The 15,429-nt window shown below is 49.7% G+C and overlaps 1 protein-coding gene across 15 annotated transcripts in view; it reads right to left on the reverse strand.

Moving 5' to 3' along the window:
- Positions 1-15,429, reverse strand: part of FRAS1 (Fraser extracellular matrix complex subunit 1) — a 160,563-nt gene that overhangs the window by 36,040 nt on the left and 109,094 nt on the right. For all 15 annotated transcript variants that reach the window (XR_008576881.1, XR_008576882.1, XR_008576885.1 and 12 more), the window contains 4 exons: positions 14,069-14,395; positions 9,161-9,314; positions 5,654-5,832; positions 2,792-2,908 (listed from right to left, as the gene is read on the reverse strand). Coding sequence is in view for 8 of the 15 variants with exons in the window: in XM_054824195.1 (XP_054680170.1) it covers positions 2,792-2,908; positions 5,654-5,832; positions 9,161-9,314; positions 14,069-14,395 (777 nt within the window). In the remaining 7 variants the exon portion in view is untranslated. The remainder of the gene's footprint in view (positions 1-2,791; positions 2,909-5,653; positions 5,833-9,160; positions 9,315-14,068; positions 14,396-15,429) is intronic.

Below are 15,429 nucleotides of genomic sequence, written 5' to 3' on the forward strand. Positions count from 1 at the left end.
TTTGCTTTGAAAAGGAACCCTGAAAATGACTCCGCCATTTCCACTGGAACATAGGGGAAGCAAAGCTCCAAAGCTTTCTCTCTTGGTTTTTTTTTTTTAAATCTGTCTAAAAATGTTCTGATCCTTCCATTACAAGATTACCATTAGCCAAAGGCGGGCGGCGTGTTACAGGAATTACCGTGCTGCACAAACAGGCTTAATTGCATAAAGGCAGTTAACTTGCATGTGTTCGTGAACCTTAATCCTGCGGAATTAACAGCTACGAGAAGTCGCTGAATTAAATAGTTCAGCTGGGTAAGAAAAGCATCCAGCTCATTTCATAATCACGAACAAAATACGGAGAGAACAAGCTAAATTAAGGATACGGGCAATTAATTCATCTGCTTTGGAACACAAAACGATGAGGTTCAGGAACAAATTGCAGGTTTCCACCGGCCACGTCGAGTGCAGCCCACTGAACCGTGCTGGTCGCACGTCTGTCGGGCCACCCAGTCGAACCCGCGCCCCGTTCTGCTGCCCGTGGGTCGCAGACGGGACGTTGGCCTGGACACCGCCGTGGCGCGGTTTCCTGTGCAGCTCAGCACACCCCAAATGCCACCCAACCCCCGGTTCATCTCCTTCCAGTGTTTTTCACCCAAAACACATCAGAGGAGAAACCACAGCCTGCGAATGACTGTTGTGAAGCGGTAAATAAAACCCCGTCGGTCCTTCCGAGACGCGCAAGCGTCACATATCTAACGGGAACCAAGAGCCACGGAGTTTCTTTGTGCTACCAGCACTGCTGCATACAGCTCTGTATAGAAAGGGCGGGCTGAAAATTAACGGTGGGGGCCCTTTGGGGGAGCGGGAGGAGGGAGGGAGGGGAGGAGCACCTCTTCATACGCTCACAAAACTGTCTTCTTCCCAAACCCAACCTCGGTTTGTATTCGGCTAGAGCCAAGCTCAGGCTCCTGTTAAGATACGGGGGAACCGGGCAACTTGACTGAAGGAAAAACACCAGTACATACGTCTGCCCAGTTTAACCACCAAACCTTCTGTGACCTTTCTCAGCAGGACACTCAAAGACAAGGCTAGAGGTACGGGAAGACTTAACATTTTGTGCTTGCTCTTCAGGCAAGAAGCCGGTCTAATTCCGACGGAGTTTGAAGACGGATGAACAGAACTCAATCACGTTGATGCAAGGCAGCGCAATTTTACGATGGAAAGATTTAAGGTTATGGTTGCTTCACAGCTGCCTCCAAGGCCTATTTGTCTCTCCCAGAGGTAGGACTCGCAGGTTGCGAGGTGCCCCTCAGTAAAACGTATTTTATGGCACTATTGAATTTTGTGGTGTGTAATTAGCTATAAAATTCAGCACTGCACGGCTCAGCCAGACATCTCTCCCATCAATTTTGTCAATAATGACAACAACAAAAAGTCAAGAGCAGAAAGATGCATTGCTGGCTATTGCTCCAAGTAGCAGTTTGAGCATGTTTTATTACGGCCCGTGAAAGGTCACCGCTATTTTATATCCTGACAAGGCCGTCGTGTCACGGACTTTTCACTAATCCCTCTCCCACCGCTTCCTTTGGTCTTTCCCGGTCCCATGGCTGGCAGGCTGTGGTGGCTTAGAAGTCCTTTGCCCCTGGGAGGCCTGCTCCATCTGCTCTCCTGCGCCGCGTGGGACTCTCCACGTGCTTTGGTCTGTCAGGGAGCGCCCAAGGGCGCAGGAGTTCTGTTTGGCGATGCTGAGCGTACTGCCGGCGCCTCGCACGCTCTGAAGAAATCATCAGGAAGGAGGGACGCCAAAGATGACTGCACGCTACGTTCGAGATCGTAGACCCAGCTCTCCCTCTCCCCGCGGGCAGCTCCTGCCGGAAGGGTTGGCATCGGCTCCGTCCATGTTCCTTGCCGGTTCTCACCCCTGCCTGCCCTCCCTCCCTCAGCTCAGGACCGCTGCTCAGGGGATTACGATCCTGCTCCCCCTCTGAGAGCCCCACAGACCACAACGAAGCTCAGAGGCCAAGGCGACGTCTACATCAAACTCCCTTCCTCTTGGGTCCCGGCTCTCTGCGCATCCCAACGGGTGGCCTGGGTGCAGAGCCCTGAAGCTCCGCGCTAGCTCGTGCACGCGGGATCCCTCCCCGCAGAACCAAAGAACAAGAGAGAGCAGGACAAGTAGGGGGGAAAGCTGGACTTCACCCACACGTGTGATGGGGACACACGGAGAAGGCATGCACCCAACCTGGAGAGCTCACAAAACCAACTTGAAACTTGGAGGTCAGCTTTTCAATTAACGCAGTCGGGGAAATACCAACATTAGAGAGACGGCTCGCATCAGAACGGGCGTTCCCAGAGGTGATGCTGAAAGGGAAGGTAATTCCGTCCCTCGGATGCAGATACAGAGGGCTCGTCTGAATGCGTCCCACGTGCGTTATAGTCTGCGTTCCTGATGTCAGAATGATGGATGAAAACTTTCTAATGGGGGTGGGCTGCAGTTCTGATAAATGAAGTTTACAGTGGAATTACTGGCAGGATCTATTCCTTGCAGTCTCTCTGACCCACAGTTTTCCACTCTTGCCATTCCTAATGGCTTCTCGGGAAAAGGTGTTTTCAAAACGCTAACAATTCCATTAAAAAACCACGTTAAATTTTTTTTTTTTTTTCTTTTTCTCCCTCCCTCTCCCTTCCAGTCTATGCAGTCATCACTTTTAATATCAAGTTTTTCAACTTTTTATGGGTTGTTTTTTTTTCCTCCCTCTCGCTTTACTCTCCTAGAGACCGCCGGTCAGCGGCGCGCGTTCACACTTACAGCCATGTGCAAAGAGGAGCCGAGGGAAAGCTGAGGCGCTCTGGGCGTCTGCGGGAGAACGGCAACGTTGAACATGTGGCTTTTCAAGCTGGTTTGCGGACTGGCAGAGCTGGACACCTGGGAAGGAAAGATCACACGACTGGATACCTGAGAGAGGACACCGCTGCATTTCTAGACCAGTTTCATACCTTCCATCTCCTCTCCTCCTGGCCTGGGAAGGCGAAGACACCCCTTTCCCGCAGATACCAACCCAAAGCACACAGGAGGGGCAGCTGATGGGAACTGAGGCCTTTAAATAGCAACCAGTTTCTCCGTTATTGCCTGTACAAGCTAGAACTTGTTTCCTCTTTATTAACATCTAGAAAGAGAGCTCCCTCCTGCTGTTCATTCCCACTTCCCCCAGCCACTGCCACAGTTTCGTTGAATTTTACTCCAACCGGCCGTACAGCTTAGCGGGACATTTCATCGCAGGAACAGAAAAAATAATGGGTTTGTAAACCTTCCTCCCGCCCTCGAAATGACCATCGGTGGTGCTGACAAGGTGAAAATAACCGGTCTTTTAATAATGGCACTGCCTTGGCAGCGACTCCCCGCGATCCCAACACCTTGCCGAGGCGGGCTGCGCTCGCGTTTCACGGACACCCATAAAGATTTTCCCTACGCCGCTATAACACCAAAGCGAAGTCCGCGATATCTATAACCTCCCAATAACAAACCTGCGGTAACGACGTACAAAGCAAAAAATATTCAACCCGTAAAAATTCAAAGGACCAAAGCCAGCCCCTAGAGATAAGCCTGCAAATATTCACAGAATCCTGAGATAAGGCGAGCCACCCAACCAAGTACAGCGCCCTTCTTTGCTAGGCTCGGCTTTATCTTTCAGCAGGGATGGAAATCCGCGCTCGAATTCACCAGAGCGCTTTGCGAGCACGGACGGACTTCAGCGCAAGCTTAATTTCAACAAACCGCCTAAAACCGCGTGCTGTGCTGAACTGGTTGAAACTATTTCGGCCGTTTGCTGTCATCCGAATGGTAATTGCCAAAACACTGATGAAAGCAACGCGCGGGCCCTTTCTGAGATGTCCCGAATCCACGGATGGAGACTCAGAGGGATGCGCCGTGGTCTCCTGATGTGACGCAGGCAGTCGTGGTTTCCCTTTCTCAGTAGGGTTCTCCGTACGATTGCTGCTACCGCTCCGAGATACCAACCCCAAACATTTCCCTCGTGCAAAATGCATGCTCCGTAAGAAGAATGTAGCAATTAAGCTAAAGATTAGCTCGTTCAACGCTGACGCTCACAAATTCCTCATTATCACTTATGTTAATTACTTTAGAAATTACCTTAATTGCCTCTCCGGTGCTACAGTAATAGCTTCAGACTTGTAAACCAGATGTAACAAATACCGCGCGCAAGCGTTCACGTAGGCTTAGTATTATGGGAGGCTGTTAAACCTTCCAAGCAAACAGCGAGGACCTGTCTGAGGAACTCGACGGCTGTTCAGCCTGCGGGGAGGTGGGATTTATTTTAGCATTACATCTGCTGGGGGGTATCTGCGCCGTTTCGTCTGTTTGCAAGAAGCGGTACTCTATAGCAAAAAATGAAATTATTAGCTGCGGGGGACTGCAGAAGGTAGGAGGGTTGCTTGGTTGTGGGGCTTGCAGAATAATTTAAAAAAAGGCACTTGGAGTAAATATTACAGGTTTTATGAGAGGGCGATGCATTTGCAGTATCAAGGGCTCAAACCTCCTGCAGCCGGGGCGCGAGGTGCAGGCGCGCAGCCGGCACGGGGCAGCGCTCTCCCCGATGGCCGGACCTGCCCCAGCAGAGCGTGGCCAGGAGCGCTCTGTCGGGGGCTGCTCGTGCAGGTTCGGCCCCAGCTGGAGGAGCCGCGGGACAGCCAAGCGCGTGGCCTCGGGAAGCCACCTCCCCGCTTCTCCCTCGTCCCCTGGGACCACCCGCATCTCAGAGAAGGGCGGTGGAAAGGAGGCAGCAGGTTACCTTCTCTGTTAACCTCTCCTAAGGACTGCCAGGCAAAAAAACCCATTTCCTATTCCTACTTCTTGCCCAAAAGCAAGCCCAAGCACATCGGCAGGGTGTCCCCGAGGGGCAATCCTACCCAACAGGCAAAAGGCCAGCGGAGAAGGGATCACCGTCACAGCAAGAATCAGCCTCTGGACACGCTGCGTCACGCTGACGGGATGTTACAAGCCTGCTGGTTTCAGCCCGTGGAAGCTGGAAGTGCAGATGTGTTCGCCCCTTCGCTCTGGGGACTCTGGATCTCAGAGAGCTTTCCCGCTCAGACAAGCTAGCGGGCGCCAGGACAACGCCATTGCTTTCCTACAAAACCCTTTCCTCCCTGGGATGGAATCGTTCCACAGAAAATCAGGCCAGCTGTCAAATTTAACAGCTTCAATGTCAAGACACTACTTGAAGGGTAATTTTCTCCAGGTCTGCAGCACGGCCCGTGATTTGACATCCAGAAGGTTAACGCCATTGCGCGTGGCTCAGCGTTGCGGGTGGCTGGCTGGCTCCGCTGCCACAGATATAAACCTGGGGATCCGCGCGCAGCAAAAACTCTCTTGGGCACGAGTAAGAGTCTCCCACGAGCGCAACGATGGGTTGCATCCACCCCGACACAGGAGCATCTTCACCTAGAGGCAAGCAACACGCGCTACGTACGCGTAACTCTGTATATAAACACAAATATACATTTACGCACACATTTGCGTGCGTGCATTTATTCGCGTATGCGTGTCTATTAAAAGTTCGGGTCACAAGGTAGAGGGAACGGCAGACTGAGTAAGCTCAGAGAAAAATGCCAGCGGAACCGCTGCGCGCCCCGTGAATACGCTGAGGAGTACCTGGAATTGGAAGGAGTCACTCTCTACTTCAGATCCAGAGTGCCTGTACCACACAACGCCGTCGTTGATGTCCTGCTGGGTGAAGGAGGTTGTAGGTGAGGCTGCTCTTCCGTCGGGCAGAAGCTGCCAGGAGTCTGCTGGGCCATCTGCCGGCATCGGGACCAGAAGCACCACTTCCCCTGGGAAAAAGCAAAGATGAGCAGCCAGCGCACGACGCGTGAGAAAACAAGGAGGAATAGGGGCCTTTTCACCAACTAACCCGCATCCGAGACAAACGTCCACCCAATCTTAGGGTTTGGTTTTTTTTCCCAATCTAGTGTGGCTAACAGAAACAGCAGCAGAGCTCCTAAAACCCAACTCATGGGCCTTCCAACGTCCCACTGACAGTGGGAAATGTGCTCTCCAGGTTTGGCACAGGGCACATCGAGTAACTCGTGCAAGTACGCAGAAGAAATACACGGTCAAGTAACGAACGGGATCGGCAACTTTAAACTCCCAAAATGTCGTTCTGCCCGTTGACCAGCCCATTTCAACCTTGAAACGTGCCCGTTTGATAAACCGAGCGGAAAAACAGAGGGGAAGGACGTGCCTCACTCTCTGGAGCTCCTGCGGAGGGACAGGAGAGAGACGCCGTCAGGGTGAAAAAGCACTGCAGCGGACCGTCCATCTTCCCCTCAAGGGCACAACTGAAGTATCAGAACACGGCCTACTAATTTTGTCAAGGTCAGCTCTTTTCCAGCTCTTTTGGGGCCTTATTACGCCAAAAAGTATACTCAGCCGGCTTGGCTGAACAGAAACCTTCAGCTGAAAAGGAGAAATAGTAAAGGAGCTGTGTATCGCAGGCTGTATACGCAGCCTGTAGGCGCTCGTTTGTAGCTCTTACTCCAAAGAGTACGTAGCGTTCGTCTCTCTAACATCCAGCTTATTTCTGATTTTCGGTATTAAAAATAGATTCTGAGCTGGACCGAAACATCCCCGGCACCACTGCAGTATGACGGAGAAGAGCAGGATGAGGCCGTGTCCCACCGGCCATCAGCTTTCCTCACAGACGCCTGCAAGCGTTGGATTTTGATGTCGCTACTCGTCTTCGGCAGGCTTCAATAAAATCACTCCGCTCGCCAAGAGAAGGGTATCAAAACCCGGGTCATTAATTTCACTGAGGTGAACGTTTTTCCCAACCGCGCACATAAAGGAAAGTAAAACCTGACAGAGAGCTATAGTATCGAAATAAATGGCGTGTTTTTCTATTTTACAATGTAATTTACTTGTTTTGGAATTAACGTGTAATCTGGGAAAAAATTATACGGTTCCCTATCTTCACTATTCCTGACTATATATAATTTAGCTGCTCTTTAAATAGCTTGTTCGTTATGTATTGTGCTTTTCTACAAGTCTTTGAAAGTATCCCTCATGGCTACTAATTCAGAAGCCACATATATTATAAATGGCTTCAACTCTCCTTACAGCATTAATCATTCTGCTATGCAAAACATCCAGCGTAAGCTCTCCCAGTTCATTTCCCAAAACCACCCTCAAGCAGGCGGAGTAATAAAAAAACCGATTCAGCAAGCTGAAATATCACACTTCCATTTTATCCTCACGCTCTACGCTAACATTCCCTTATCGGCGCCCTAATTACGTTCCCAATCTTACGCTTTCGCTCGCGGGAGTTCACCACCTTAATCTTTCCTGTGATTTCCAAAGATGCTAATCCCACCCCCAGAGGAGTTAGCAAGCTGGTTGTCCCTCCCAAAGTTAGAGAAGGAACAATTACAACATGTAGCTGCTTTAAGCAAGCTGCACGTCCCTGTGCCGCCTTATAAATTAATATTTAAGGCGGTCAGAAGGGACAAGTCCGTGATGCTTACTCCTATAGTTTCCCATTACCATTTTTCATTTGAAAGGTGTTTGTCCTGAAGTAGAAAAGCGCCCGTTGGTAGGTTACGCGCAGGCACGTACAACCCGCGCGCGCGCGCTCGGGCAATTTACGGAAATCTACATGGAGCTATACGTGGAGGCTGTACAGCTGGGATTTCCAGAGCCGCCAGGCACTGCGGCCTTGCTCATTTTAAGAAGATTGCACACTTGCATCGCTTTTCATTGGCTTCAGAAACTTCGTCCTCCGGGAACGTACGGCACGCGGAGCAGCTTCGGGTATAACAATACCCGCTCGTAGAGAAGGGAGAGTTTTCCCCACGTAACGGAGCCGTGTCGAGGCATCCCGCGTGCCGGGAGGAGAGCCGGGGAAGACGCTGGTTCTATTTCTAGGGGCAAAACAGGAGGTCCAGCGTAAAGAGATCCTTCGAAAAAGCAACGGCTCTGCGGTGCCCCGCTGTTCAGAGGCAAATCGAGCCCTGCACAAGGAGGGGATGCGGACAGAGCGCTTCCTTCCCTCGTTATATCCCTCTCGTTTGGCTTCACGGTCTTGAAATAAAGGGCGAGAAGCCTTCTTTGTCCACGCACAAAATGCAGTAGCTCATTCTAAAGTGGGGTTTTTTCCTATCTAAAAATCAAATTATATATTTTCAGCGGGTACGACTATCTTTGCCATTAGTCAAATACTAAGACAGGCAGATAAGCCCCCCCGCCCTTGATTCAGGACCCATTTTCTACATTTCTGTGTCTCATTTTTCTCCTCCCTTTCTGTGAAACAGCACTTCAGATAAAATTTTGAAGATCATTGATTTCTACTGCTGATTCCTCACCTGCAGCTATAAACCCATTTGTGTTATTGCAATTAATTACAGTAGAGATAATTATGGTGATACAAATACAAGATCATAAATTCTGGGTAGGGTTAGGCAGCAGGAGACAAGCTCCTCAGAGAACAAAAAAAAAATTCTAGTTTTCCTGTAAATGCTTATTAAAAATAAGAAGAGAGTCCTTCATCTGCAGAAAACTGAAGGGGGAATACAAATTAATTACTTCTCCTCTAAATTGCAAAAAGAACATAATCCCTGTTTCCATCAGGTACCGGCAGCTGTTACGGAAACCGGCCTCTCCTTACAGCAAAAGGCAAAAAACCCAGCACTGATGTTGCTAAAGGGAACCTCTAATTTTATCCGGCTCAGCAAATTAAAAGCAACGATATCATTTCACAGAAGTGCAAAATACATTATTTGAAGATATGGTTCTAGCGAAGAAAACGGTGACGCTGAGCGGGAAAACAACTTTTTTCTTTCCTGTCCGTACTTCCTTTCCCTCCGCATAGGACGTCTTCTCTTTTCCATCCGGTTCCTCTCAGTTTGCAGCTCAGCCACAAATCCCCAGTACCTCCCACAGCCCTCCCTGGCCTGGGTCCGGGAGATACTCGATGAGCTGCGGTCCTACGCGTGGCGTTGCTTGTGAAAGCCGTTACTCCGAGAGACGAGATCGGAGCCTCTCAAAAGGCATTTGGAGACAAGAATTCACCGCTTTCCTGTTTCTGGACACTTTGGGGCACGCGGGGTGAAAAAGCAACACCTTAGAGCTGCTGCTTTTTGACAACAAAACTCCAGAGATATTTACCATGCCTTGGCTGGTCCTTGACGATGGTGTAGGTTATCTCGGAGTCACGGGCACCGGGTAGCTCGGCGTGCAGAATTGTCCTGGAGATCTGGAGCATGCCTCCCTGGGGCACCCAGACCAGGGAATTGGTCACCAGCTGAGGGCTTCCGTCGTTCTGCATGCAGGGGGACAGCAGAAACAGGCTTAACCGATGGAAAGAGATTTTCAAGTGAAAAGGATCAAGCAGAATATTTTGGAATCTCTTATGCGTTCAACCCTGGTCGTCTGCTTCAGGAAAGGGTTGTGCATCCTTCACCTATACCCCTGGGACCCGGTTCTCACCCTGTAGAACTTGACCTCGTCCTCCACGGTTTCTAAGTTCCTGTTGCTGACATTAAACCTTCTGACCTCAGTCCCCCTCCGTAATTTTGTCTTTTTCCACCATCCTCGTTCTCTCTCCGCTTGACTTTTGACACGTCTCCACAGAATTTCTCTCCAGGGCACAGCGGAAAACTCACTACTCCCAACATCTGAAGAGAAGTATCCAAGCCTACTATACTAGTTTGATTGGATCCACATTTTCTCTCACCCCTCTTCCTTTTATTTCTAAAAATACACGCTTTTCAAGGGTAATCAGAGAACAACAGCCTCTTACCCATTCAAAAGTACCCCTCTGTGGCTCCTCCGTTATCTTTCCACACATCTATTAACTGTTAGCACCTCTCCGTGAGCAAACCCAGGTTGAAGACCAACCTCATGCTTTTCTACAAGACGGGGGAAAACTGAACTTAAGGGGATGCAAATGCTAATGACGGATTTTGGCAGAAACACGAACTACGACAGTTTTCCGTCCTTCCCTTGAAGAGAAGCAGTTTAACATCCAGAAATTAGGATTTCACAGGTTTCACTTAGTAACTACTGCACCAGATCCACGTCACTTTTTTTTGCGCAGTTCGAACGTACTTGTACAAAGCCTTTTAGATCAAATATCTTCTCTCCGGGTGGGGACTTACACCCACGGTCAAGTCATCTCTTAACCACTTCTGTAACACTGAAGTCTGCCTGAGCATCCCTCAAAGCCTTTTGCTACTCGGTGGGTTTTCTAACTTTCAAATCATTCCTGCGGCTCTTTTGCCCAATGAATACTTACGCAATGTTCGTTCAAGCTTCTTGAAACGCGGATGTCAGGTCTGGATGCAGTAATGGTTTCACTACCGTTTTCATATACTCTGGCATTCGAGGATTACTTTAGCCTTTTTGGCTCTAAATTACTTCGTTAACCCATGCTCTGTTGGACAGGCCACCAAAATCCCCGTCGCCTTGTCCGTGCCATGGTTCTTTCCTGTAAGCCCAGCTGCTGTAAACGTGATTTCTGCAGAATCACCTTGCAACTGCCTGTCACGAATCCTGACTGCTCCATATAAGCGACCACCTTCCTCGTCACTTCCTACGCTACGTAATCACGTGTCACCCCAAGAACGGATAAACGACTCATTGCTACGTTCTTCTGAATCCGCGACAGAGAGCTACAAAGGTGTTTGTGAAAAAGAATCACATTCAGGGATGGTTTCCCATCTCCGTTTTGACATCTCCGCTGCGCAACTTTCGCCCACTTAATTCCTACTACGCTTATTTTGCACCGTGCTAATTCTGAAACGCCGTGTGATCTTAGGCTGTCTTAGGTCAAGAGTCTCCCAGCACAACGGTTGCTATATTTTTATTTTTTTTTAAAAAAAGAGTGAAGGAGAAAACCAGACCCTGTGCCAGCCAAGAGAACCCTGCCAAAATAGATGATAACTTTCCTCTGACCTTATCGATTCGATCACGTCTTGACACATATTGGCCTAGCAAAGCATCACGCTGGAGCAGAAAACAAAGTAAAAAGGTCAGAAATGTCCCTGGATTTAAGGTGTAAGGAGAAGAAAGAGAGACTAGCCACATTTCCAAGAATGACAGGCAAAACGCACTGTTTGCAAATAAAATATTTCTAAAGTGAATGTTAATTCAACACAAGGTTGTGGTTCTGCTATAAATACGGAACCCTTCGGCGTTTCGGTAATTAAACGATCGAACGGTCCTTCACTGGCCACGGTAAGCCAGTCTGGCATTTTGTCGTACCATTTCCACGTGGCTTTGGTGCTGCGATCCTGCCTGTTAATAAGAACACGGTCACGAGGCAGCTCTTTTTGCTTGGCAACCTTTTTAAAAAATATATTTAGCGACAAGCTATTGCCTGATCTGAGCGCTCACCCTGTCTTCAACAAAACAGCTAGAATCACGTTAGATTTTTACTTGTTTTTTTCCTGTCACTGACACCTGAGCACACAGATAGCAAACTCTGCCAACAAATTCACCGCGCAGGAAAAGTTTTTTCGGGGAGCCCGGGGATGCTAACACGCTCCCTGGTCCAGGCTTCGGTTACCTGCTCCCAGGCAGGGCAAGATGCAATGCCTTGCAAATATTTTGGAGACCACACTTAGCTGGATCTCCTCTAGGGATCCAACACACCCCCAAAATAAACATCTTTTGTCTTTTTCCTGCACTGGCCCTAGATTCTCAGAAAGGAAAGGCTGCCATATCCCGTCGGCAACGGGCAGATCACGCGTGGGTTGGTCTGACCTCCTCTGACTTACGGTGCAGAACCTGCCGCCGTATTTTCTAGGGCATGGGCTCCTCAGTCCCCATGGGAGCACCGCTGGCGGTGCTCTGCCAAAAACAAAGCACCGGCAGGTCTCCAACTAACTTCGCAGAAGCTGTAATCGTTAGAGAACGTCAACAAAAATACACGGCAGCGCAAATCGCTATTAAGAGCTCTCAAAATAGAGGGCAGCTGTTGAGAGCGCAGCAGGTCAGACGAAGCGTTCGGATGGGGCGACTGGGGAAAAGCAGGCGGTCAGCAACCGAAGGGACTAAAAAAAGCACCTTGCAGAAAACAAGGCACACTTGCTGCGAAGAAATAAACCCCTCTAATTCGTAATATTTGGAAGGTTATGCTGTCCTTTGTTTGTTTTCACGCTCTCACCGCAGCGCTCCAATGGATTAATGTCTGAGAATTACGCAGTGGGAGCCCATTGAATAGGAACCCCAGAAACATCCTTTCACACCAGGACTTACTATATAAAACCATCCAGCAGCACGTTATAACGAGCTCTGCGTACTCAGCTAAGTAACGTGGGTCAAAACTCGCACCTCGAGCTCCCGCACCTCCGGCCAGGGTCCTACCGGGCTCTTTAGCAATCTTTGGATGTAAACCAAGAGGGGGGGGGAAAAAAGAAATAAAGAGTCTTTACGTGTGGGTCTCAACAGCACCTTTTCAGAAGCAAACCCCGCACGCATTTCAGCTCCCAAGGCTACTCCACAACGACGCTAATTAGGATGAGGCAGGAGCTGGGTATCCGCCAGCTCTACCCTTGTACTAAAAGCTGCTCCGCTCTCACCTCCGTCCCCACCTTCGTTCTTCTCTGTAGCCAAGAGCTGCGCAGAGACACTCGGAAAGATAACGAGAAACGAGGGAGCGCAAAATCGGCTAATAAAAGAAACTATACTCAGCAATTCACCCTCGCCGGCATTTACAAGAACGTGCTTAATCGATAGCAAAAAAAAAACCAAAACCAAAAAAACCCGTTACAAACAAGCCAGGGTGGTGTCCAAGCATTTTCACAGTCGGATCTGACGCAGGCAAAGAAACCACAGGCAGGGCTGCTCGTATTCCAGGAGTCTAATAACTCAGCACCAGCCCTGAAAGCAACCCCTTTGTCATTCCCAGGCTGATGCGTGAGGCACGTCACTAATTATCATTGATTGCGTTAGGAGCACCCGCGGGGTCCGAGCGGGAGCAATCCTTCCTTGTGCTAACTACACGGAGGCACGTTCTGCTTGTAAACCTTACTTAAAATGGTCGCGCCCGAGTTGCTGTGAAAGAGATCTAACAGAGCGGCAACGGGGACGACGAGGGGTGACATCATCTCCTCCTGACGCCTTTTCAGGGAGCGGAGGCCCTCAAAGACTGTGTAATTCTCAGATCCATCCATAAAAAGACTGCAAACAGCGGACTTCGCCGACAGCTCTGTTTTTCATTACTCTCTCGCGTTAATTAAGGGATAAGGATATTTTCAGCCTCTTTTCCTTCTGTTTTATTACAACAGCACAATACCAGAACTGAAATGCTTGCAGGCACTTCGGCAGCTTTACCGCACGTACCACGTATTTCATACCGTACGTATTTCAGGAAGCGTTGGGCTGGGGTCTGTTTCATCAACAAACGGAAAAGCACCGCTGTTTCTAACGCTACTGCTGTAACCTCTATAAAATTGAATCCAAAGTGCCACTTCACGTTCAAAACCGGAAGAGACAACCAACCGGTTTTTAATATGAACTGCAATAAAAGCAAGAAAGAGAAATTAAAATACTTCTTAATAATTTCTGAATTTCGGTGCCTGCGCCCTGTCCTTCGGGAAGTTATCGAAGAGAAAGACGTGCCGAGCGAAAGGTTTCAGCGGAGCAGCGCCGAGGGAACAGCAGAGATGCCGACCTTGGCGGACCCCGCCACCACCAAAGGACCAGGGCTACACCTCATGAGCCAAGCTGTTCACGCGGGTCCTTTCGTGCCGCCCATCAGCCCGGAGACCGGTTTTTGCCTATCTCATCAGCCCTCTCTCCCCGCCATCCGCTCATTCTCCAACGCCTGCAACTCCAGAAAATCGTTTTTGTCAAGTAATTACGGACTTTGAATTGTCAAAGCTGCACGGCTCGAGCCGAACCGTTCCTGTCACAAAGCCGAAATTCAGGTGACCTCCAAAACTCAATCGACCCGCTACTTGCTCCCGCCCCTGACCGCAGCCTGTCGGTCACACGTTGGATTAGTGACACCTCGGGGACAGTTCTCTGGACTTCTTATTTGCCTGCGAGGGTTTATGTCACAGCACGTACCTTGGGAGCAATCCTAACGTGGAACAGGACGTTCTGGAAGTGGTACCCGTCGTTCACTTGCAAAAGAACTGCATCGTCCCGGGTGTCAGAGCCATCGTGAGCGTAACGCAGCAGCCCGCCGGCAAGGTCGTCCGGGTGGAACACGTGGACTGCAGAAGCCGAGTCTCCGGGAGGTTTGATCAGCCGCCCGTGCCGTGGAGGCTCTAAAACCACCAGCGCAACGTCCTGAGGATTGTCGCTGTCTCTCACGCCAAGCAACAGTTCTGTTATAGCTCCGGTTTCCCCTCTGCGGATGAGGAGGGCTTCATTTCTGAACACATACGGGGCCTGAAACACAAAAGCAGCTCTTAGGTGTTTGCTAAACCTTAGCCATTTGATCGCGATCGAAGTCCGGAATGAAGAATGTGGGGTTAAGGAAATTAGCTCGCTTCGTCCCTGGAAACCTCCTGTTTCTAAGCAGCAGAGAATCACTCTCCTGCCCGGCAAGCTTAGGAAAGGCAAAAACCCCCTTTTTTTAATACAGAAAGCAAGGTAGCTATCGGCTAGCGCCTGTATTCCCTTTGCTGTCTGCACGGATAAGAGACAAGGGACGTAGCTTTGCCTTATTACCAGCCACAGAAATTCCAACGGCACCGCGGACCCCAAGGATTTTGGAAGGTCTATACGTAACAGGTATGGTGGCTGGCCCCGCTGGAGACGCGGAACATTTCTGTACGTGAACGATGAGCTCAGGGTGGGTTGGGGACGGAGACGCACCACGCTCTCCCTGGGCGTAACCTACGGCTTTGATAACTTTGACATCTCTTTGGCCGGAGAATAAGACCCCGCACAACCTGCGTGCCAGGGTTATCTGTTTTAAAATGAGCTGCAGAGAGGGGGAAAAAAGGAAGCAAGGAAGAACGGCAGGAGATGGAGAATAACCTACACAGCATACTAACAGCAATGAGCCAAAGTGAGAGGCAGGAACTTGAGTTAGTGCTTCTAAGTAGAAACGAGTCAATCACCTAACAGCGAAGGAAGTGCTTTTGCTGGCCTCGAGCCGATAAAAGTCCATCTCAAAGACAGCAAAAGCGAGTGTGGTCAGCATCGTTATTTACTTATTTGCAAAGACTCCACACGGCCTTATTCCTCCTAGAATGAAGGGTCCACATCGCTGCTGGTTTAAATCAGTTCTCTGGTTCGTCGTCGTCAAGAAAGTTTAAACCTGCAGTCTCCATCGATCCCAATAAACCTCATCTCACGGGTTACACCTCAGGAGGGAGGTGATCCCGCAGAGACCAAGTCAGAGCCCCGGGAGCGTTCATCAGAGCTAACTGCTGCCATCTCACCTGCGCGCAGCTTAGCAGGGTTCGTAAGGATCG

Source organism: Grus americana, chromosome 4, assembly GCF_028858705.1.
Source record: "Grus americana isolate bGruAme1 chromosome 4, bGruAme1.mat, whole genome shotgun sequence".
NCBI lineage: Eukaryota > Metazoa > Chordata > Aves > Gruiformes > Gruidae > Grus > Grus americana.